The 24,882-nt window shown below is 42.8% G+C and overlaps 1 protein-coding gene and 1 long non-coding RNA gene across 4 annotated transcripts; both read left to right on the plus strand.

Annotated features, from left to right (window-relative positions):
- LOC135244580 (max-interacting protein 1-like) lies at nt 1-23,406 on the plus strand. 3 transcript variants are annotated; one of them, XM_064317004.1, is made up of 7 exons: nt 2,246-2,460; nt 2,829-2,914; nt 3,224-3,326; nt 5,382-5,411; nt 14,546-14,660; nt 18,294-18,465; nt 20,450-23,406. In XM_064317004.1, the coding sequence occupies exons 2-7, from the start codon at nt 2,842-2,844 to the stop codon at nt 20,611-20,613; spliced, it is 657 nt and encodes a 218-aa protein (XP_064173074.1). In that variant the 5' UTR covers nt 2,246-2,460; nt 2,829-2,841; the 3' UTR covers nt 20,614-23,406. The 3 variants fall into 3 exon arrangements, with proteins under 3 accessions (XP_064173072.1, XP_064173074.1, XP_064173073.1); XM_064317002.1 differs by lacking the exons at nt 2,246-2,460; nt 2,829-2,914 and adding an exon at nt 1-327; XM_064317003.1 differs by lacking the exon at nt 2,246-2,460 and having other exon boundaries at nt 2,467-2,914.
- LOC135244581 (uncharacterized) lies at nt 5,418-8,260 on the plus strand. The gene is made up of 2 exons (XR_010327003.1): nt 5,418-5,990; nt 6,092-8,260. It is a non-coding gene; the product is annotated as an uncharacterized LOC135244581 (long non-coding RNA).
- Nucleotides 23,407-24,882: the final 1,476 nt, after the last annotated feature.

The raw sequence follows: 24,882 nt of genomic DNA on the forward strand, positions 1-24,882 counted from the left end.
TCCCGAACTCACGAATTGCCTCCACCAGAAGCAGCACATAGAATAGTTGACCGAAGATCTCTGCTCAGACGCGTACCGTAAAACCCAGAAGCAATCGAAAAATGGTCAGAAGTGAGAGGCAACAAAAAAGCATGAAATCCGAAGAGGTATTTTTTGAGTCCGAGACATCTATGGATCAGCAAGATTTTTGCCAGATGTCCTGCTCTCCTTTCAGTGACGTCTTCAACTCGGATGACTCGATAGACAAGATTGACACCTTTCTGAAAAATGTACAAGTTTTGCTAGAAGCAGCGAGTTACATTGAAAATAATGAAAAGAAAAATGGAAGTAAGTCCTCTTATTCAGGCCTATGTCGAAGCTATCTTATTGTTATATAGGCTCCAGTATATACAGTTGCATGCCAAACGTCTCAGACAACAAAGGACGGAGTTCAGCATAAAACTACTTGCTGTAGCGTGTAACGAGAGCCATGCAGGACTGTCAAATACCTGACTGTTTTACAATGGAAATATTATGATTTTCTGGTATTTGTATGTAGCCTATATTTATAGCGCTACTGTTCTTTTAATAAGTTGTCCATATACATGCCTGTACGATTTTTAAAACCGCAAAGTTCCTATTCACATTTAGACTATTCTGGACCTATTGTAGCACATACGAGTCATTTTAAGTGTAGGATCAAATCAGATTTATTTACGCACTTACTTTTTTCAATGAAATGCCAAGGAACCCTATTTCCTTTGGGTTCCATAGCATTTCATTAGCCAGAGTATTTGACTCAAACAAATCATTGGCTAATTACAATTTGCAAGCCATAAATGTTCGTGTTGTGTCTTTTAGCAGATTCTAGCGCTGCACTGATACTGTGCAGTGTATCTAGGCCTACACGTAGTGTATTCACGTTTCCGTGGAACTGATATTGCCTAGACCAGCTATCCAACAGGGGAAACACAAAATGAAAAACAAATTCTATCCTACACATTGCACTTTACTCATGTGATTTGTTTTCAAGTGTGTGGACAGTGAGAACCCGTATATTAAACCTACCCTTAGTCTAGGAAAATATGCATAGACGCAAACGATGGGCTTGTTTTATGAGGCAGTGATTATCGCTGGCCGAGGATTCGTGCTGAATTTAACACGCTTAATGTACTGCATCCACCTTTTTATTTCCTGTAAAACGTATTATACCTTTGTTAAGTTCTCCAAAATGTGTATAATTGCTAATTCGGGTAAAACCGCTAGGTTGGCCTATACGTTTGCGCGGGGTGTCGTATTTCAAAGCAGGGTATTTTTCCCCCTTCCATATAGTTCATACGGCGCAAGATTCTGACACCCTATTTTTTGACGAGATAGATTTCTAATTGAATCATAGTAATATCCAGCTGCAGCTGCTAGCAAGTTGGACATATAATGTTTATTTTGTAGTAAATGCAAGATTTATTGCATTTATCCTGCAAATCGGTGTCAATCAAACTAATAATGCACGTCTTATCTTTCATTGTCTTTTCCACGGATTTGCGTAGGTCGCAGCTAGGATTTTAGGCTAAGGAATGGCACTGTTTCCACAAGACTAAATTTAATCTAATGCACCTAAAACGGAATGGCAAACTGTTGTTAGGATAAACGCCGAACATAACGATTGAAATGCTTGGATTAAGCAGTTTACCTCTGTGTTTATAAATTTCACAACAATCGTAACAAAATTCGTATAACAATAACAGCCGTTGAAGTTGGATTAATGCAGCAGGCAATTTGCCGCTTCCTGGTGCCCACAGGAGTTTTCACATGGTTTCCACATGGAACAAATTCTCTTACCGTGATTGGTTTGATCTGATGTTGCGTTTGCTGTTTCGCACAGTGTATCCAATCATTCACTGCTGATGCTGTGACGCCACGTGTTGCTGGGCCGGGCTTAGTTAGCTGCGGTTCACGGGAAATGTATGCGTTCAGAAAAAAGCAAACGTAGCCCTAGCAAACGTAGATTGAAGCTGATTTTATATAGGATCCAATGAGTATAATGACTACATCAACAGCAATAATAATGATAATAATTAGAATAATAATCACAACGATGCTTCCGCCGGGGTTAGGTTTAAATAAATAGTATGTCCGAGCTCAAGCTCCATAAAATAAATAAATAAATAAATAAATAAATATTAGTACTTGGATCATTAATGATAATAGTGCACCAACCTGAATATGATAATAATAATCATATGCAGATGGAGGTATCACTCTGTATGTGGTGTGGCAAAAGATTTCGTTTCGATTCATGAATCGTGCATCTGAGGAGCTTTATAATAATTGAGTCTGCACGTTTAAGGTTAAACTACACTCTCTTGTGTGCTCTTGGAGTGGATACTGAAGTCTGTGTGGGTAATCATTTTAAAGAACTCAGTATCCCAGAGAGCATTGCGATGGACTTGCAGATTCTCCTCCCCCCAGCTGTGGATCCAGGTAAACAAACTGGGGTAGGAGTAGAAGGAAACAGCTGAGACTTCCAAAGCTTGGTGCTTTTGTACAGTTTAGTCTGTTTTATATAATCTCAGTAATCTTAGATATTTTAATTATAATTTTAGCGTGTGTATAACTAATTTACAAAACCTGATTGTCACTTCAAAGCAATAGCCTATCTCGTTCGGGTAGCAGTCAAGCCACGGCTAAGATTAGCTAGGGTTGCCAATTTACTGCGGGACAGCAAGCTAATACATAGAAATCAAAGTGTTTACCTCGTTCGTTCTAACCAATTTTCTATACGCAATTATCACATTTAATAAGTACCCTATCCTGCGACGTCTGTCCCTGAAATACCTGTTACCCCATAGAGAGAGCCAAAAAATGACGGCAGTGCAGATTATCAACATCCAGAGGTTACTGGAAGCTGCAGAATATCTCGAAAGGAGGGAGAGAGGTACGGAGCTAACCAGGGCAATATGCTGCGTCGCTTCTCAAATCAAATGTGATTTGTGTCATGGCTGCTAATTAGTTTGCCTGGTCTATGGATCATTTAACAAAAACATGCATATGTTTTTTTATATATATATATTTTAAATAGAACATTAATGTTTGCATTTGATATTGGCCACGTATCCATTTCTGGTTGATGTGTTTTTCGACTGATTTGGTGGAAAATGAGTTTAACGCACAGCGCACGAGGGATGAGACATGCTCTCTTTGAATTGCTGGACTGCAGCTCATCGGTGCATTTTTCCCCCACCAGAATGTGAACACGGGTATGCTTCGACATTTCCTTCCGTTCAGAGCGAAAACCACAACAGACAAAGGAAATTAAAGAACAAGAAATGCCACAATGGTCACAACAGGTAAGCAAAGACATGTTTTATTTAATTTGTATAACAACACGCAAGATATGTTGAAACACAGCCCTTGTTTTAGGTGCACTTTTGTGTAAATTATTTAATATTTTCAGTAGCTTAGGCTGCACATGTTACATTTTACATGTGTAGGCTACACATAGTGCATGCTGTTTTTGAAAAGCAACGTATCACATTAAATACAAGAAGTGTGTTGATTCTGGGGGGGGGGGGGGGCTAATTAACATGTGGATATTTCAAAAAGTGAGCGTGACCCTTTTAAAATACAGCAGGAAGCGGACACCCCTTATAAACAGAAACACACGTGAAAGATATATGGATTTTGTGTTTGTTCCTATGGAATGGCCAGGGAGCGTTTCCTTGTTTGCTTTGGGGGATGGGAGGCCGTAGTAACAGCTCGAGCTTTCATCAGCTGATTGTCAAACCCACTGCAGCGCACCGAATAGGTTAGGGACCATGTGCAATTTTTTTTTTTACAACGAAATGCGTCGGGAACGCTGTATTTAATTGCTAATGCAGCCAATGTATTTAATGCAGTCATTTCAGATTTATGTATGCTCATAAAATGTAATTTGAAATTGGACTGGTTCATCAAACATTAGAATAATTTATTCCCGTCTATTTCAACCCTAGCCCTTATGAACAGGCCGCTTCCGCTTGTGTTGTCAACGAATGCGTGCGCGTTTTCTGACGCTTTTTAATGGTAATTCTGTCACTGATATTGTTAGGTTTATTAAAAAATATAATTGTTTCCTGTTTCATTTCAGTGTTCATTTTAAGTACATCTCCAGGGTTGCGCGCTGAAATGAAATGTTCTGACAGAGAGATACACTGCTGCTAGTGTGAAATACTACATTGCATTCACATTTTAGCTGATAATCTAGAGCAATTTGCATAGATTGTTTTACCAGGTACAGTCCATTTATGCGACTGGATATTTTACCAACGCGATAAAGGTAAAGTACCTTGGGAATCGAGCCCACGACCTTTGAGGTGTGAGCCCAGCTTCCTGACCATTGTGCTACACTGCTACAGCTGCGGTCCCTTAGAAATGCCTCCCACAATCAAACAGAACAATATTTATGCAGTCATAATGCAGTTTTCCTGGTGAGCACTATGCCTGTTTCTGTCGGTCTGTGCCTGGTACAAATGCAGTACTTGGTTCATTTGTTTGGCGTCCTATCCTTGCTACCTCTAAAGTTGAGCAGCTGATGATTTTCATGTTGTTTGTGTTTGAGTGCAGAAGTGAGAATTCGCATGGAAATTGTGGTGCGCTGTAAAGATAGCCACCACAGTTGTTAGCCTCTGGGCAGAGTGATGGTCTCTCAGAGCAGAATCCGTTTAAACCCGAAAAGAAGCGTTTGCTGGTTGTAGCAACTGGATTTAGCTTCTTTTTTCACAACAGAGATAATTACATTAATGAAATTATCTCTGAGGGAGCTGTTTCGCTGTGTGTAATCTGAGGGAGCTGTTCCCCTGTGTGTAATCTAAGGGTCCCAGTGCACTTTTGGGGATTTTTAACAGTTGTGGCTATTGCAGAGCTTGCAGTCAGGACAATAAAATGGTCTAATGTAGTACTGATTTCACCTTCCTGGTAGCAAACATAGACAGGTCAGACCAATTGTGGATTGTCTTGGTAACATTTGGTGGATACATTCTGGCTACTTCCTGGTAATTCCCACAGGCATCCCTAAATATAGCCGGAAAATATCCACCAATCGGCACCTGTGTACTCCGTGATTGGTGAAGCTCCTCTGGTGACATCATGGCTGCCTTATCTGTCCTTGCAGCTACATGAGTATCCAAGATCCATTTTACACAAACATTTTAGCAGATTCCACAAATAAATTCCAATTTTACCTCACATTCTTTTCTTTAATGTATTGCTTGTCTGCTATGCAGCAGTTGCTATTGCAGTATTGAGCGTGGTTTCAGTGTCAGAAATGTTTGTAAAAATGTTTAAATTGTTCATCCTAATCTAATGCTGAGGTGTTTTCAGTCAAGTTAATGCACCTTCTTTACTTTTGCTCTCTTGTTTTGTAGGTCCACGCACAACGAGTTGGAGAAGAACAGGTGAGTTGATTTATTGTATTATTCTATCATTTTGGCCATTCTCACTATCTGTGAATAGAGCAATGATCACAGCTGTAATTTATAACTAGCCTAGCCTACCATGGCTAAGGCTGGGACTCACTGGTGGAGATGAACGATGTGTCCTCTTCACCTGTTTGTTTGGGTGTTCGGGCTGCATGAGCACAATGCAGTTTGATCTGAAAGGAAAGGGGGACTTTGTTGAGCTTCCAAAGACTCACCAGACAGGGGGTTGGACTGGGTCACACTTACGGTGGTTCTGTTGCTAGGGTTACAGTTCACGGGGGTATTTGGGGCCAGACAGAAGTGAAAGCGTGGACTGTATGTAAACAGAGACAGGCTCATTCTGCCGTCTGTGTACACAAGTCATATGACCGGGAGTGATGGCTGTGAAATCGCAGTGAGATGTAAAGTGAAACGTCCAAGTTCACGTGAAGGCTGGGCGGCCAGGGGTGTGCTGGTCCAACCAGGATCCAGAGAAACTGGGTCAGCTGACAGAGCGTAGAAAGAACACATTATCTTCAGTGTCTGGGATTGATTATGTAGCCTAAATTTGAAGGCGTCCATGTTTATATTCCCCTACTGAAGTGTATTGCATTTTGGAGACAATCGTTTATTTATTTAATTTTTTTAAAAGAAGCGATACATTGCTTTCTTTGTAGGTATGCCGTTAAGTGCAAAAGTATTGGGACAGTGACAAAATTTATGTTGTTTTGGCTCTGTTCTTTAGCACATTGGATTTCTAATGAAATAATGAATAAAATGAGATGAAAGTCTGGACTGTCAGCTTTAATTTGAGGGTACAGACATGCATATTGGGTAATCCATGTAGGAATTACAGCCCTTTATATACATAGCCCCCATTTTAGGGGACCAATAATATCATAACGTCATCATATTTGGTACTTGATTGAAAATCTCTGACATGGATGGAAATTCCCTCAGATTCAAAAGTGACAGTCTGCGCTTTGGCCTCATATTCATTGTTTTATTTCAAATCCAGTGTGATGGAGTACAGAGCCAAAACAACAGAAATAGTGTCACTGTCCAAACACTCAGTGACTCTGCTTGTAAGGACTCTGTTTTGCGGTGTGCCTCTCTCCCTCTAGTCTTGCACTGAACTTGATTGGTGCTCCCCCCCCCCCCCCCCCGTCATGTCCGCCTGTCCTGGATCCGAGAGCTCAGGCTTTGTGACAATCGTAACGAGTTCTCTCTGGAGGCTGTCCAGCGGACGCGCCAGTTTAGCGCTGCCTCCTCCTGGAGGAAATTGAGGCGATTACGTGACCCTCGTTCGTTAAGCTGGAACCGTTTGTTCCTTTCGACGCGACTCCTCGTAAAAGCCTCTCAAGTTGATCTTTGATTCGGCGAAAAACGTGTCAGGGGTATGCTTTTTTTTTTTTTCTTCTTTTCTTTTCTTTTCTTTGGTCACCGGAGCTGGTCTAGACAGGGCTGCTCGCGAGAGGGCACAGGAGGACAGGGGAAGCAGACAGAACCTGCTCGACAGCTGAGCGGATGTATCATTCGGTTTAGCTTTAACTCTGAGGGGGCCAAAGGGCCCCAATCTGAGCTCCTGCTTTCTGTCTGATGCACGTCTCTGCGTGCTTAGGCAAATGCGCCAGTCAAAATGGAGGCTCTGATTGCACTGTCACGATCAGTCTGAGGCTATGTGTGTAGAGTAGAACACACAGTCACTCGCGGTCTAAAACTGGCCTGAGTGGTAGGGCTCGGTATTGTAAGGTGTCTCGCGGTATAACGCATATCCCGATAGAGGGGTCGCGATGCAGTGAATATCCCGATACGAGTCACGATATGCAAATTTGGAAATGGTTTTAAAACCGTATTAGATGCCACCGAGGAAAACGTCACCGGGGGCAACAGTGGTCGGGGTATCCATTGTGTGTTGAGGCACTGGACAGTACCCAGGCCTAACACGTTATTACTCATGTTACTGAAGCCATAGGTAATAGCAGGGCTGTCTTAAGATTAGAGAAATACCTCATCTGGACCTGATACTTCCCTAGTGTTCAAAAAACATCCAGGTAAAACGAATCACCAGCGCAAAATTCCAACATTTATTTATCTGTTTATTGATTTTATTTATCGTTTATTTATCCAGGAAGGTCCTAATGAGATAGTCTTTTCTTCCAGGGATTCCTGGTCAAAAAGTCTAAAAGTTTCACAATAATGAAAAACAGTTTCACATGGTCATATAAAATACATATAAACATGCTATACATAAAAATTAAACACAGAAAGAAGTATTTGAAAAAATAAGTATTTGGACAAAAAAAAGAGGTGTTTGAAAAGGGAATGCATAAATATTAAAAATAGAGAGAGAGGTATTTGAAAAGAGAAGCATGTAGTTGATACCAGTGATACCTATAATACAGTCGATAAAATAAGGATTAATAAAAGCTGTGTGCTTGTTGAATAGACACATCAGGCACACAGAATGCTAAGTAGAATAGCTAAGTGCTATTTATGCTAGTGCACAGGTTCCCACGTGTGTTTGAATGAGCTAAATGTGAGCAAAAAAACTTCAGTTATCACATCTAAAAAGTCTAAATAATAGTACCCAATAAACATTAAAGCAAAGCTTTTTTGTGTTTTAAAGGCAAAATTCTTTTTTTATCACTCAATCTATTTTTAAGTTTTTACGAAGGCAATAAAAAGTTATTTTGTATAGCCCATGGTGCAGCCACCACGGTCAGCTGATCTGCAGCCACAGTTATGGTGGAAATGGGCAATTTACAACTGAACGACCCCGTGTCACGTTGTAGAAACAGTACAGATCCATCCAGAATTAGTATCTCTTTTCTTTTCTTTTCTTTTCTTTTTAAAAAGGTTTTGATGAGGTGTGTGGTGCAGTCTGTAGGGTGTCTGGCTGCATATAAAAGTCCCCTGTGTGTAAGTGGGTTTGAATCTGTTGAGGGCACCTTCTGAGCAGTAATCCCTGTTGTCAGTCTGTCCTGTTTTCTCACTGTAAGAATATGAAAAATGCTTTCTGCTCTCCGTCTTATTAAACAAGCTTTAGAGTTAAACGCGTATGAAAATAGGCTGCCTAAGCACTTTCAATCACGTGTAAATCCAGGTTTTTACCGCTGAAATGTTCTCTTTACTTCCTCTTGTATTCCAGGGCCACTCGTGTTTTCACGTAGAAAATGGGGGAAAAACTGGCAATGGACCTGTTGCCTGTTGTGTCTGGCGCACTGTAATCTAGCCATGTGACATCCAAACTGCACTACTTTGTCACGCGAGGTAGGGACCATGGACAGTTTAGAATAACAACACCGTCCATTGTTTCTGGTCCTGCTGGCAAATGCTGGCCTTTGAATAATGCACAAAGAAAATTAGCGCGCTGCGTAACCCGTAAACTAGCAATTATTTCTGTATAAATCTCATTGAAGGTTTCATAACACTTCAGATAAGTGCGAAGACCGCCACAATAGAAAAAGAAAATAGTGTAAAAAAAAAAAAAAAATGAGTCACCAACCTAGGCGCTTGTCGCCACAGCTTGTGTATTTGCCATTTTCTGGTACTTTGGAACTCATTACTTTTAACGTAATAGTAGACTCGTTATCTGCAGCGAGTGCTGCTTTTTCGCGTCTTTTCCCGGCGATTAAACTTGCGCGATGATTGAAACGGAAGATTGAATCTTTTGAGGAGCGCGAATGGCTTTTAGTGCAGTCTGGGTCGGGTTGTTCCGGCAGAGTGGAGCCGGTCCTGGAGCGCGACCCGAGTAGCGCTATCGGGTAAAAGCACAGGGAAAAGACGCGGTACCAGCGCCTGTACAGCAGCAGGGAGCGCGTTCTGAAGAAGAGTACGGAAAGGGCAAAACGGCCTTTTGTCAGGAAGGGCAGGATCTCTACATGACAATACATGACATGACATAACATTACATGACAGCAGTGAGAACAGACCATTCAGCCTAAGAGTGCTCGCCATTTTCCTACCTCTAAAAGGTACCTAGTGCTCATTGTTTACCTACAGACTAGATGGTATCTAGGACCGTATCAAGCCTGGTCTTGAAAACTTCCAGAGTTTCTGCCTGTACTACATGACCTGGCAGGCTATTCCACACGAATATTCTCCGTGTGAAGAATTACTTCCTAGCATCTGTGCAGAATTTACCTACTGCTAATTTCCATGTACGCCATTTAAAATGGCCAGTAGTAGGGTGTGTGAAAGAGGCAGTGCCTGTACAAACGGGCATGCCACAGCGAGTCCTTCTACAGGATGGGCTTCTGTCTCCATGAAATGGATGGCATTTCTGGAAGTTAGCAGATTGTGGGGTGGTGGAGTGAAGGATTCTGGGTAGCCTTGCGGCTGACAGTGTAGATAGGGTGACCATAGGCCATGCCCCAAGCTCTGCTGGGATATCATGTCCACTGGGCAGGGTCCGATTGGCCAGGTGACTGTAAAACTGGCCAATCACTGTAGCAGTGTGTCTCGCCTAGAAAGCTCCATGGGAACACAGTGTGTTTCAATAGGCTACACTGATAGGGGCACAGGAGGGTGGAAAACACTTTTCTGTTTCCTCAGGTTTTGTTACTCTGGTCTTGTGGTTCTGTATGGTGTGTCCGTCAGGTGGTTTTGATCTTGAATGAGAGCTAATAAAAGGTCAGACCTGGACTGTTCTGAACTGAGCAGTTGTCGTTATTGCTGCTCAATTAAATTCAGTTTTATTTGTATAGCGCTTTTTACCGAGAACTGTCACAAAGACGCTTTACAGAGTAGTGAGGCAAGAAACAGAGCAAAAAGAGCAAACACCAGGCCTGAACCCCCAAATAGCAAGTACATGAGGTATAAACTCCCAGTGGGGGGAGAATGGTAAATGGTAAATGGACTGCATTTATATAGCGCTTTATCAGGCTTATGATGCTCTCATTGCAAGCAGTTAGGGTTAGGTGCCTTGCTCAAGGACCTTCGACAGGCAAAGGCGGGTTGAACGGCAACCCGACTGAGACAATCGGTCTTACCTCCTGAGCTATGTCGCCCCTACAAACGGCGGTGAGAAAAAACTCCCCAATGGGAAGAAATCTGGAGAAAGAACCCAGCTATCGAAGGGGAGCCACTCCTCCACTGGCCAGCCTGGTGTAAAGTAGCAGACAGCAAATAAAATGGGTTAAGCAGGTCACAGCTGAGGTGAAAGCCAACAGGAATAGGCTAATAGAAGACTAAATGGTATAGTTCAGAATAGTGCAGTTTAGAGGAGCCGGATGATGCATCTGGAACTCCAGACAGCGTCAAGGCACGGGCGGGGCAGGAGCAGGGCTGAAGCAGTCCATGACTGCTGCTGTTGTTGCCATCGCTGTTGCTGCTGCTGCTGTTGATACGTAAAAAAAGGGAATGAGTTGTGTGAAGGGTCATTAAGCCCACGCAGGTCTTTGTGCCTTTGGGAATGGATGACGGTTTGTCCTCTGAATGGTTGCATAACGCGCCGAGGAGCACAGGTCTCGCTCACGCGGGTGGGCGGAGCGGAACACCGTCCGTTCGGACGGAAAAAGTATCTTGTTCCTGGAACACCGCAGCTGGCTGCAGGCAAATCGCCTTTCCTGCGGGGGAAGAAATCCAACCTGACGCACCAGCGCATTTGAATGCAGGTCCCAGTGCGGTGTCGCATGTTTTATTTTGTTAAAACTCTGTCAGGTTGTTGTGCAGTTGTATGTTAAGGTGAGAGTTTGTAATAGTAGCTGTTGTATTGTAGCTGAAAATGAGCAGGGATACTTAGCACTTGTCTCGTGTTAAACGATGTGCATGGAAGGTCATTTAAAAAACAAAATTTGGGAACAGCCATTAAGGACATTTGTTTGCATTGCATGCAAATCCCTTTTTCCCCCTCAACCTTACAGTCCCATTCACACAGGTAGGATCACACAAGCAGCTTAAGCTTTTACTCTACAGATCATGACAGAAATGTATGGAAGGCACACACACACATACACACACACATACACTCACGTGCGCACATAAGCACACATGCACATACACACACACGCACACGTGCGCGCATGCACACACACGCACACACATACACACACTCGCGTGCACACATAAGCACACATGCACATACATACACACACACACACACACACACACACGTGCGTGTACGCACGCACACACACACACGTGCGCGCACGCACACGCACACACACATACACAGAATGTTTATATTACTAGAACCCATGTCAGGGTAGGCTGATTGTGCTGCATTCAGGACGCATGTGATCCTGTAATCCTGTCCAGGTTGTCATGCAGGATGTCAGAGACTCCCACATTCGCCTGTCGTGCTGGAGTCACAGTTGGTTGATTGTCGAGTGTGGCCTGTTTTCAAGGCCTGAATCATAAGCTCTCAGAAGCAGTTGGAGCCCTCCCACGTCTCCAAACGTGTGTGTGTGTGTGTGTCTGTGTCTGTGTGCGTGTATATGTGTCTGCGTGTGTGTCTGTGTGCATGTGTGTGTCTGTGCGTGTGTGTGTGCACGCGTGTATGTCTCTGTGCGTCTGTGCACACGCGCGTGTGTCTGCGTGTGTCTGCGTTTGTGTTTAGCGTGTGTGTCTGTGTGTGTACCTGTGGAAGTGTCCTAGTGCTTCGCTCTCCAGTGTGTCCAAGGGTCGCGTAATCGCCTGAATTTCATCCAGGAGGAGGGAGCGCTAAACTGGACGGGCGGACATGACGGGGAGGGGGGGGGGAGAAGGGAGAAGGGGGGGGGAGAAGGGAGAAGGGGGGCCTCCCGACATAACTGCACCAGTCAGAGACGCATTCAGTGCAAGACCAGAAGGAGAGAGCTGTTGTGCTATTTGATGCAACTTCTGCCATTACTATTGGTAAAACTGTTCTGGACAGAATGTGATGTCATATCCTCAGTGTTTCTAATATGGAATCATGGCCAAATAAATGCACTGTCCAACATAAGACTGATTCATATGTACTGTGGTTGTACAATGATTCAGCTGGTGTGTCGGTATTATTTTGAAATTAGTCTGGATAAATTATTTTCAAGCTGTAAACAACATCTGAGCTAATTTTTACACCTTTGTCACGCTAGTAAAAGCAGTCAGTCTGACAGACCTCAGTTAAACACGAGAAGCTGTATGGAAATACTGTTAGTTCATTAAGGACCCCACTGACCACCAAATTTAAAAAAGGGTTTTGGATACAACTGAAGAAACTAATAAAATATATACAGTGAGCTCTTTAATGTTGGGGACAAAGGCCTTTTTTTTTTTTTTAATTGGCACTGTGTTCCACTATTTTTTGTTTTTTTTGTAGTCAAACAATTCACATGTGGTTAAAGGCTTTAATTAAAGGAAAACTTTGTGTACAATACCCTTTAATAAAAATTGAATTTGTACTTTAACCACAAGCGAATTGTTTATTACAAATCTACAATTCTGAAGTACAGAGCCAAATCAAGAAAAAAAAGTCTTTGTCGCAAACATTATGGAGCTTGCTTTATGTATTTTATTAGTTTTGGCAAAATGTATCTTTCTTCAGTTGTGTCAAAAACCTGTGTAGGATTGTTGAGTGCTTGGAAGTTTATATGTATTTTACTTTATTCCAATTTTATTACATATGTAACAGGAAAACACTGAAATCTTGTTCATGTCAAGCATTCTCTCGTTGCTAACTATCTTTTCTCTGATTAGCTGAGAAAGGCAGCACTAATGTAACACTAGCAAGGTAACCTGTTAAAGGCTACATAAGTGTTGTGATTAAATAGCTAGCGGGTACATTGCTTCATCATTTAATTAATTCTGTGATTGCGCGGTAAACAAATTACAAATGATTTGTCCTCCTTTTCAGCAAAGATGGACGAGCGTTGAACAGATGATCCGCAAACCTGCCTCGCAAAGATCACCATGAGTCACTGCATTAAAAACACAGTTAATATTCACACCAGAAGGCCTTTGTTTTTGCGTTCTCAAATTGCCTTTCGAAATGACAGAGGAAACCAGAAACACCAGGGAGAAATAAGGTTGAACGAGCTAGATAACCATCCATTATCTATACCCGCTTATCCTGGGCAGGGTCACTGGGGTGCTGGAGCCTATCCCAGCATGCATTGGGTGGGAGGCAGGAATACACACTGAACTGTACGTAGTTCATTGGGAATACACCCTGGACAGGCCGCCAATATATCGTAGGGAAAGCCAGGAAGCAAAACTACTGAAAAATGTGGAGCGGGCTTGTACATAAGTTTGTAATGTTACTATAACATTATGGCCACTTGTGTAATAAGAAAATGGCAAAAATGTGACTTGACAATACATGTGGTTGGGGCTTTATCAGTTTACTTGCAAAATTTGGGATTATTTAACTTCTGATCAGAAAGGAAGCGGTTACAGTGGTTTTCAGAGTGGTTGCATTGGTCAGTTTTAGTATTCTGTTTTGAGTCAAAATGCTGCTAACTCACTATCAGTATTAGATTCATTAGTCACTTCTGCAGAGAGGGGAAGAGCAAACAGTATTACATTAACAATGCTAACACGACCAATTCTGTCCTGTCACGTCTCCACACAGTAGACATTTCCTTTCCTGTATCCTCCTGTTATTATTATTGCGTTATATTCTCTGTGAGGATCTTTGGTGATGGGTGTTTTAGATGTTATTATGAGACAGGTTTTTCCCCAGTCTGCGTATGAACCATTGGCCTGCCTGAAACGTGTGAACATGTTGCCTGGGAAACATCAAAGCAGGATGGGTCCCCTTGTAGGTGTATGAAAGAATGAGAGGTGTGGGAATACTGGAACTCAAGTTTGTGCAAGTACATTTTATGATGCATTTTATTGAAAAGTTTTGGGTTTTTTTTTTAAAACAATGACTGTGGAAAAAGTTTCTTTTTTCAGTCGTAAAAGGCATATTTGGGAATGTTCCAGCATGAGATTAATATGAGTATAAATATAACTGGGGGAGTGTCAGAAAGTATTCAAATGCAAATGTACTTTACAGGGTACTGTGTGTCTACTGCTTTTTCATAAGTGTGAAACACAGAGCCTTGCTATGATAAAAATAGTTTTATGGTTCTTAATGCTGAAAGGTTATTTGAGTTGATGTGTGTTGCAGGGTTGGGGGAAGGGTTTAAAAACTGAGAGGTGTTCTTTTCTGCCTCTTCCAGGCGAGCTCATCTCCGGCTGTGTTTGGAGAGACTGAAGGCTCTGATACCCCTGGGACCCAACTGCAGCCGCCACACCACCCTGGGCCTGCTCAATAAAGCCAAAGCACACATTAAGGTCATTTTCAGCACCCCCCACCGAACGCTCCGCTCTTTTAAAAATACCCCTGCCTATCCTGGGGCTTTGCATGTGCAGTTCACACTCTGATTTCTAAGGTTTGTTCCACTGTCTGCAACCATAGCCGCGTTTCGTGGTCGCTGATGTCCGACGGGGTGGGTGAAGACGTCCGAAACGCGTGGCGTCACCAGCGTGCTTCTGTTCAAACCGCAGCCAACGGCCGAGCTCGCGTGGAGCGGAGTCTGAGGGAGACCTGAGGGAGCGGCTTTGGCGTGCGGTCCGCGGTGGAGAGCGATTAAAAGATGGATGTTCGAATCCTCCCACACCCTGGGCCGCGCAATCCGCTTGTTAAGCCGTGACGTATGGACCTGCCGATAATACTGTTTCCGGGTCCAAGCCTCTGCTGCGCTGGCTGAGGCTCTCGTCTTTCCAGCGTGCCGCAGTGCCGTGTCCCTTGCTGTTTGAATAGATCCGAGTCCAAAAAAACTATTCAATTGTCATTCTACCGCTTTCCTTGCGATGAGAAAGAGAAGAGGAATTGGCTGCAGTTGATAATTAAGTTACAATTCTTAAACGAATGAAGAAAAACAAAGTTTGGGCCAGAGGGTGCTAACGTTAGGTAGCTGCTTACATCCTGTTCTTACCTGTCCTTATCAGTTCTCATTATGCATGTACATTAGTGCACATAAACCTGTCTACATTACAGTTTATCATTACTGTACACCTGCTACCATATATTCTTACCACTGTATTAGGCCCAAATATGAGGAATAAACCACGACGGGCTGTCCCGTTATTGGAAAATAACGGTAGTTCTACTATTTGCACCGTTGTTAAGCAAAAACCTCTGGTCGTTAATTCTATGAAACCAATGATTCTATCAAGAAAAAAATAGTTCCTTCTTGTTTTATACCATACAACTAGCACAAATTTTGGTCATTTTTGCCATTACATTATTTAAGAAAACTACATGAAACCATAACTCAATCAAATGAATCTCCCTAGCTCTGTCTTGCTTTTTTAAAATGTTGCGGTCTAGCAGTGTAGACATTGCGTTTTTCCAAGACCCTCTGAAACCGGGTTTGAATGCCAGTTAGCTTTATTATAGGTTCACCGTCACTTGTCACCTAGCCAATATTAAAATTCTGGGTTTTAGGTCAGAATGATGTCACAGCATGCTTGTTATGCCAGCTAGCTAGCTAGCTAACCCCCCCGCTCAGACGCAGCCCACAGATTTGTTTCGGGCCACCAATATCCTAGGGCCGGCCCTGGGTGACATTGTGTGGGATAGCGAAGGCGGTTTCTGAGAATTTTAGAAAGGTACAAGACGGATTTAGGCATGTATTCTTAAGTAGTTGGACTGTGTTGGTGAGTGTTAAATTATTATGTGGTACTATTTGCTTGCTGCATCCTGTATGAATTAGATCATGGCTGCCTGTTTCAGCAGTCTCATAACATAGAGTCTGTGATTTAATTCTCAGCTTGTGTGGCTACGTTCCTGCATCTGGAAATGGTTGCAAGTCTGGAGAAAGTCACAGTTCTCTCCTGAGTGGGAAGACCCATTCAGTACTGTAGACTGCAGAGGACTTTTGCAAGGGGAGTGTAGCCAAACGCAAGGAGGTTGCGTGCTAAGCCCCGCTCTCCCATTGGCCGGGTTTTCTGAGAAACAGCTGCCCATTGGACGATAATGCCAAGAACCACTTCGCCAGAGCTGTCCTCTAAATCGACAGCTATTTATAGCCGTGTCCAGTGTGTGTGGATTCATATGTAACAAAAAGGTTCAGACCACGTCTCCAACTCTGTCTTCCACTCTCAGTTATGGACGCTCTGCGAAGGTGTACTGTCAAGATCAGAAAAATAGAGAATGTGAATAATTTAATTAATCGTTTGCAGTTGTGTTGTTATTAGTAAGTTTTTTTTGTTCTGCGTGGTTATTTTTCATGTTTTTAAAATGAAATGAACCATCTGGATCTGGGAAACGGTGATCCCTATAGGCTATAGAAGCTCTTTGCCTTATTATTCATATTGAATTGAGGGAAGTAAAAAAGAATTGGCAGAATTTTTGCCAAGGCTCATATCAGGATAAATGGGTGTATAGCTGCAGATTCTCACTAGGCTATTCATTTGCAGGTGTGTATCTAATGACCTCTGACTTTTTTTAACCCCCTTTTGTCCTTTTTCACTAATCTGCAAATACATGTCTACATTCTCAGGGATGTCTTTCTGTTATTACCTTTAAAATGACGTGAGTGTTATTTCAGAAAGGCTTTCAGTGTACACCAGCTGACTGCACCTTTCACATACCTTTTCCTGCCATCAGTCCGTCACATTAAATACAGTCCATCAGTGTCATTCTTCCACTTAGCCACGGGCCCAAGAGAGACACAAACAGAAATCACATCTGGCCTTTTAAAATGTGAAAACTATCCATGTTGCCACATTATGCTTTAATAGACATTATCTTTGCATTCAGTTTCCTATTGTTATATATTTGCTTTTATTATGCTTTATTATTCCCTGTTTTAATGTGGAATTATGGTTTTTACTGTACACTATTTGTGTAAAATTTTATCTTGTTTCCATGTTAATTAGGTCATTGCATTGCGTGACCATGTTGTACAGGGTTGTCCAGTCCTGTTCGAAAAGGGCCAGTGTGGGTGCAGGTTTTAGTTTTAGCCCAGCACTACAGCACCTGATTCAACTAATTAACTAATCAAGACGTTGATACGTAGAATCAAGTGTCATAGTGCTGGGCTAAAACAAAAGCCTTCAGCCACACCGGCTCTTTCCGGATAAGGCTGGACAGCCCAGTACAGTGTAAATGTTATGGAACTGCATCTGTAACTCAGAGGATCAGGTTCATTTTTTAGGTGGGACAGGTTTTATTCTGCCCCACCCATACACTGTATAAAAATAGGCCCCACCCCACGTTCTGCCCCACCTATCATACTGCCCCACCCAGTGTACTGCCCTACCTGAAGTACTGCCCCACCCAATGTACTGCCCTACCTGAAGTACTGCCCACCCAATGTACTGCCCCACCCAACATACTGCCCTACCTGAAGTACTGCCCACCCAATGTACTGCCCCACCTAACATACTTGCCCCACCCAACATACTGCCCCACCTAACATACTGCCCCACCTAACATACTTGCCTCACCTAACATACTGCCCCACCCAACATACTGCCCCACCTAACATACTTGCCCCACCTAACATACTGCCCCACCCAACATACTGCCCCACCTAACATACTTGCCCCACCCAACATACTGCCCCACCCAACATACTGCCCCACCAACATACTGCCCCACCTAACATACTGCCCCAGTCAACATACTGCCCCACCAAATTTACTGCCCCACCCAATACACTACCCCGCCCAATGTACTGCCCCACCTAACATACTGCCTCACCCAACAAACTGCCCCACCCAGCACTCTGCCCCACCCTACGTACTGACCCCCAGCTGATCCTAAACTGCATCCATATGTACCCAGCTGTATTAAATAGTACGTTTTAAAGTAAGTTGCTCGGGATAAGGGCACCTGTTAAAAGCGTATTTATTTATTTTTCATGGGAGAGGTCAGGATGAGGGGTAGGTGAAGCTGAAAGTTTCTCTCCGCTGCAGAAACTTGAAGAGGCGGACCGCAGGAGCCAGTGTCAGCTGGACAACCTGGAGAGGAAACAGAGGCACTTACAGCGGCAGCTAGACCAGCTGAGGGGCGGGGCCGACGGGGAGCGGACCCGGGCCAACAGCGTAGGCTCCGCCCCCTCATCCGACCCCTCCGATTCTGACCAAGGTGAGAGCCCCGCCTCCTTGCACCTGCTAGCTTCCGTTCGTTTCATTTCTCTTTTGTCGCTCTGTTATTTTTTGCTAAAAATCATGGAGAAAACCTGTGCTGCAGATAGCAGTAATGCCCGGTAGATCACCAGTGAATTGTTTTGATTGTAGTGTAGTTACGTACTTTACTTCTGTCTGACAATGGCATATGGCGAACAGCTTGATTAGCACAGGGATCTTCATCCATGGTCCTGGAGAGCTGCAGGGTCTGCTGGTTTCTGTTGTGTTTCTGCAATTAATTAATAAATGTAAGCAGTTGATTACACAGTTAACTCACCTCACTTGGTTTCTTGGGTCTTAATTAGTTGCTCAAATTAAGGTGAGAACAAAAATCCAGCAGACCCTGCGGCCTGCCAGGACCAGGAATGAAGATCATTGTCCGAGCAGCTTATTGCATGCTCTTCAACGGAACAGTGCACACACACCGGCCCTCCAGGACCAGAGCTGCCCACCCCTGCATTTCACTGTAGGGTGCAACAGAAGAGATCATTTTGTTCAAGTTCGAGCCAATCAGTCTTTAAAATGGGAAGAGCAAGCCATTTTTTCAATGCCTTGTGAAGATGAGGCTTTTAGGTTATTAACTGAAATGCTTTTAAATGTGTTGAAGCAGGGGCACACAGCTCCAGTCCTGGAGGGCTGGTCTGCATGCTGGTTTTTGTTTCAACCAACTACATTAGTTTCAGTCCGACAACCCTATAAACTATGCTGGTTCACTCCTGTACTTGAGCACAGTAAAATCTTTAGGATACACTTCCAGATATGATTGAGTCAAATAGTTAAGAGCAGAAGTTGGCACAAAGTGTATTCAGTGTTCAGTCCATTTTGTGTGCGCTATAATCGTCAGGTCTGCCTTAAACTGCTAATTGCCTGTCAGAAGCTGTGAATGGTTAAGGGCAATTGCACACCTGCTGCTGATTAAAATTAACATGGCATGATAGCAGGTGTGTGAGTGCCGCAGGGATTTTGAAAGGAACGGGTGTGGGCTGGCTGGTGAATCTGTAGCTTCTGTTTTTATTTAAATGTCTACCTTTTTTTCTTAATATTCTGTATCGCAGAAGTATTTAAAAATTTCTCTGCAAGGGAAAAGCAACAGCCAACTCTGGCTCTTTATAACAGTCGCACATGCTTTTGAATTAAATTTCCTAGCTAACTGCCTATCAGCGAAGCCCGTTCTGTCAACGTGTTAGAACCCAAGACTAATCCGCTGAACTAAAAGCAGGCTTTAAATGGGTTTGTTCCTGATGAATTTTCCAAGCAGGGTGTAAGGAAAGGTTTCAAAATCTGGCGTGTTTTTGGTAGATTCTGATTCTACAATCTGACAGTTTGGTTTTACCTTTCTACCTTATCTGAAAAGAGCCAGTGTGGCTTCAGGTCTTCTGTTTTGGCCCAGCACTATGACACCTGATTCAACTAATTAAGCAATTATGCTCTTCTTCGTCAAGACCTGGGCTAGTGCTGGTCTAAAACAAAACCTGCACCCACACCGGCCCCTTCTGGATTAGATTGGGCACCCCTGTCATAAACCATAGGTGTGAAGCAATAACATTCGTAGGAATTTTGTTTGGAAGTTGTGTCCATTTTTCCCCACATGCCCCTCCCTACCCCCAGCTCCCCCCCCCCCCCCCAAAATGCAAGATGTAGATCCAGTTTGAAATAGTGAACACAGATGTTTTATGGTTAAAACTTGAAAGGTTTTTTTATTTAACCTATTATATCAAGGCTGGTCAACTGAGAACTATACACTTTTGAAATGAGAGTCTGACCAATCAAAGTGAATTTTAGGGATTGTGTAACCAATCAGATGTAGGGTGATTAAGCAGCCAGATTTAATGAGCCAGATTTTGTGGTAAATTGACCAGGGTACTGCTGTTCACACCCTTAGTCTTTCAGAGGGTATTATATATTCTAATGCCTTTATTTACCCCTGCCTGTGCACCCTGCAGAGGAGATCCAGGTGGATGTGGAGAGCGCCGAATTCTTCCATGGGGAGGGGGACGGGCGGAGCAGCACCAGCAGCAGCGACCTGGACGACCACAGCAGCCGCCAGAGCACGGCCAGCGATGAGGGCTACTCCACCTGCAGCGTCAAACTGGCCTTCTCCACCTAGAGCTCCTCCCTCCACCTGCAGCGTCAAACTGGCCTTCTCCACCTAGAGCTCCTCCCTCCACCTGCAGCATCAAACTGGCCTTCTCCACCTAGAGTTCCTCCCTCCACCTCCAGCGTCAAACTGGCCTTCTCCACCTAGAGCTCCTCCACCTGCAGCGTTAAACTGGCCTTCTCCACCTAGAGCCCTCAGAGCTACTCCACCTCCACCTCACCAGGAGACCAGCACCTCCATACAGCCCCGCACCTCCAGTGAAACTCCTATTCAGAATGACTTCTACTGATTTAATGCTCTCGGAACAAATGTACAAAAACAACAACAAAAGTGTGAGCACTACAGGTAGTCAGCACTCATACTGTGTAGTTTGTCTTTAACCAAAAAGGCTTGGTTCAAAGGTATATATGTATATCTACTCATTTCATGCTGAAATGACTTTTAAAATGTAACTTATTTTTGAACATATTTGGAAACAGACGTTGCATTTGGAATTCAGCCTTCAGGTGCGTTTAAAAAAGGCTTAATTTTCATACAAAAGAAAAAAAAACAGAGAACTGCATTTGTAGGTTTTTAGGACGTTATGTTTTAATCGGATTGGATTCTTTTCCAGCAGATGGGTTTCCCTTTAAGTCGGGATCTTCTGTGTCTGATAAAGACTGAACCCTGGGCTCAAAGGTGGTCACCTGTGCCAACAACAAATCATTTAAAAAGTAATAAATTGGGCATCGGCTAAGCAGGATCACAGCTTAGCACGCAAGTCATTTCTGGGTGTTAAGCTGCCTGTGATCCTGAGCATTGCTCAGCACAACTTTAACACTGAGCACGGTGCTACTTAACAAACCAGCAAACAGATCAAACAGCCTGCTCAGATGATCGGGTGCCTGCAGCATCGGGAAAATAAAATAAAAAAACTGAAGGAAAAAAAAAAGATCTTTAGCCCTGAATGTGGGGATTTTTTTGGGGGCAGATTCTAATTCTAGAATCTTAAAATGTGGTTTTAGTTGCCAGTTCATATAAGCTATCCTGCACTTATCGACAACAAATACTGAACCAGCACCATTAAACCTTTTCTACTTGATGTCTCTCTTAACAGTAGGTCTGAAGCAATAACACTCCTAGGCGTTTTTGTCTGGACTTTTTGTCCGTTTCTTTGCCCAGAATGCAAGTGTGTGTCCATCCAACGGCAAACGTACTTGCTAGACTTTTTGTGTGTGTACATACGATAGGTTAATTAATTTTAAATGAACAGGAAAAAAAGGAGAGAATGTTTGTGACCATATAAAATATGTTGCTGTTGGCTTTTTGTCTTTTGTGTTTTAAGAATTGAAACTGTTCAGTGTCAGTCAATGGCATGGGCAATTATTAGGTGGTTCATTTTGTCACCTAACGTTGTTCCATGTCATAAACGATGCATTTCAGTGGGAACGCAATTAGGATATCAATGCGACATCCACTGGACATTCTTTAGTAAATGCTTTGAGAGTTTAAGCTGTTATAATGTTTATTTGTATTGTTTGTTTTCTCTTTTTTGGGGGGCAGAGGGGGGGCTGGGAGCTTTGAATATTGAGTCTGAGTAGACTAGGTTTTATCGAACGTGTTAAAACAAACAAAGCTCTAGATTTTTCACAAATTGCACTTGAAAGTCCACCTTTGTCTTCTGACGTAGTTTGAATAATTTCCCAATGTGCTTTTTCTTGTATGGAAAAAAAAACATTGAATCGGGTTAAATGTGTATTTGTTTAAATACTCAGCCCATTGCAACTAACTTATTGGCTTTGTTTTGGATGTTATTCCTGCTGCTTTCTAGCCACATTCCTACTCCAGATTTTCGGTTAAACTGTGGCATTACTGAACAAGTTGGCAATTTTGCTAATTTAGAGAAATATATATATATATATATTTGTTTTGTTTTCTTCTGATGTGCTCTCACTGTCATTATTGTTATTAATAGTAGTCATTTTAATTTATTTGGCAGTCTCCTTTGTCCCGGGTGAATTTTAACTTTCAGAAACACAAGCGAATCATTATTCTCCATCTGTACAATGAAGCAGTCGCTTTTACTTCTGGAAAAACGTGAAATGAGTCCCCTTCTCACATTTTCTATAGCCTCCTGTTGTATATGGGCATGTCTTAGTAGGCACAGGTATTGGCTGAGTTTCTGTCGGCCATTTTCAGTGTCTCTACCGAGTGTCTCGTGAAACTTGAAGCCTCATCTAGACTGAATGATTAGAGGTATGTCGAGGGAATTTTTAAGCAGTTGTCCTGAAAATACAAGTACGGTACCAGTATATATTTTTAGCGGTTTAATGGGAACATCGGACACACCAGACAGTGTCGTCACCAGCAAAGCTGTTTTACTCCATGGTATGCACTGTTGGAAATTCTTATCCAGAAATTTGTGCTCAAGTTCTGACTTGTTGTACATGAATCTGCCTGCTGTTGCTGACTGATTAAAAAATGAATTTAAAAAAATCGCCAAATGTGTCTTAACACCCCAGAGCTGACTCTTGCATGAGCAGGTTGTCTGTTATCTTGTTTTTTTTTTTGTTTTTTTTTTTTGGTGGGTTTGTTTTATTATTTTGTAAACTGCACTATGAAGAAAGATCCATGTTAAGAAACTGTGTTTCCAATTCCACACCAAAGTGTTTGGTTTTTTTTTCTTCTTCTTTGTTCACACTAGAGGCCATGGAAGTCAGCCGAGGGAGACCATGTGACTGGCCCTCTGATGTCATTTCCTGTATGTACTGGACAGACACTGGCAAGGGAAAATGGGTTAATAAATCTATTCCATCCAAATGATATAGTTGTGTCAAGTGTGTGGCTATACTTTTTCAGTTTGTCCTCCAATTTATAATCCACGGTCAGGTTCACTCACAATTCTGAGCAGATTTTAAATGGTGCCTTCATTTTGCCATCTAGGCCATTGACTTCAAGGTATTTTGAGAGAGGAAAGAAGGAACAATATTTAAATGCAGAACGTGCAAATCATTGTCCTCTTTTAGATGTGCAAACCAACCTACCAATGTAGCACTGGCTCCCCTGAGAACGTTCAGACAATGTGCCATCATAGATATTTATAGATAAAATATATATGAAGCCCATAGCCACTGCTGTTCTACTGCATTTGAGTTCCATTAAACAAGCATCAAATGCAATAGATGCAATATTTTAAAACGGTTGGAGCTTTGAAGAGGGGGTTTTAATGTGTTCTTATGCTGTTGAGACGAGGTGCTTCACGTGGCTGTCGGTGACTGTACAGACTAGAGCATGCTGAAACGGCGATAGCAGCTCCCGCTCGAGCAGCCCGCGGGGCTCGGAGTGAAAACACCATCTGTGGCTTCGCCGCTCATGCGTTCATCAGCAGAGCGCTTCCACACCGCGGTGTTCCAGCTCAGTCCTCCATTTAAAGAGAACACGCAGGGCAGCTCTCGCCTTTGTCCCCTGAAAATATTTCAATAACTCGCATTGCGGTTCAACAGTAAAGTGGATGGTAGAAGACAGCGGGCAGCTTCGGAACGCCTGAGGGCCAAACGTGCGCAAACGTTGAGGATGGTGTCTGCTGTTGGACAACAGGGCTGAATGTTATAGATGACAGAGATTTATCAGCATTCTACTCATCACTGTTGTCTTCTGAAGTGGAGTCTTTTGTGGTGGAGTAATGCTTCTTTATTGCAAGCCTTGTAGGCATAGATCTCAGGCAGCTCTCCTAAAAACTCCATGGTTATCTACGTAGATGGTTACTTCCACACCTTGTGAGGTTGGTTCAAGGAAGTGAAGTCACCACATTTAACTGAAACTTCCAGAATCAAGACACTCTAATTCTAAAGAAGTCCAGAACTACTTTTTCCCACCCAGATTGTATGTATGTATACATATACAAAGCTCATGTAAAATACCAATGCAATGTGGCCTAATTAATATTTATGCCATCTAGTGGAGGCTGATATCTATTTCATCCATTTCACAATAAATCCAATCAAAAATGCAACCTTTGTAGTAAGTAGTTTTAAGGAGGTTATGTGGTGTTGAAACAATGGATAAAAACAACTGACGTGTTTTAAAAGCATACTGTGTGTTACTTTCCAGTAAAATCAGTTTTCCTCTCCTCCAAATAGCGATAAATTGTTTCCAAAATACTTAGTTACAATACTTACCAGTTACAGTAATGAAAATATACGTATGGAATATGGATACTTATTTGAAATGACATCTAAAAAATTGGCTGTTCTTTTCAAGCACTGCATCTTTTCAAGTATCTACACAGCATAGAGTATA

Source organism: Anguilla rostrata, chromosome 18, assembly GCF_018555375.3.
Source record: "Anguilla rostrata isolate EN2019 chromosome 18, ASM1855537v3, whole genome shotgun sequence".
Taxonomy (NCBI): domain Eukaryota; kingdom Metazoa; phylum Chordata; class Actinopteri; order Anguilliformes; family Anguillidae; genus Anguilla; species Anguilla rostrata.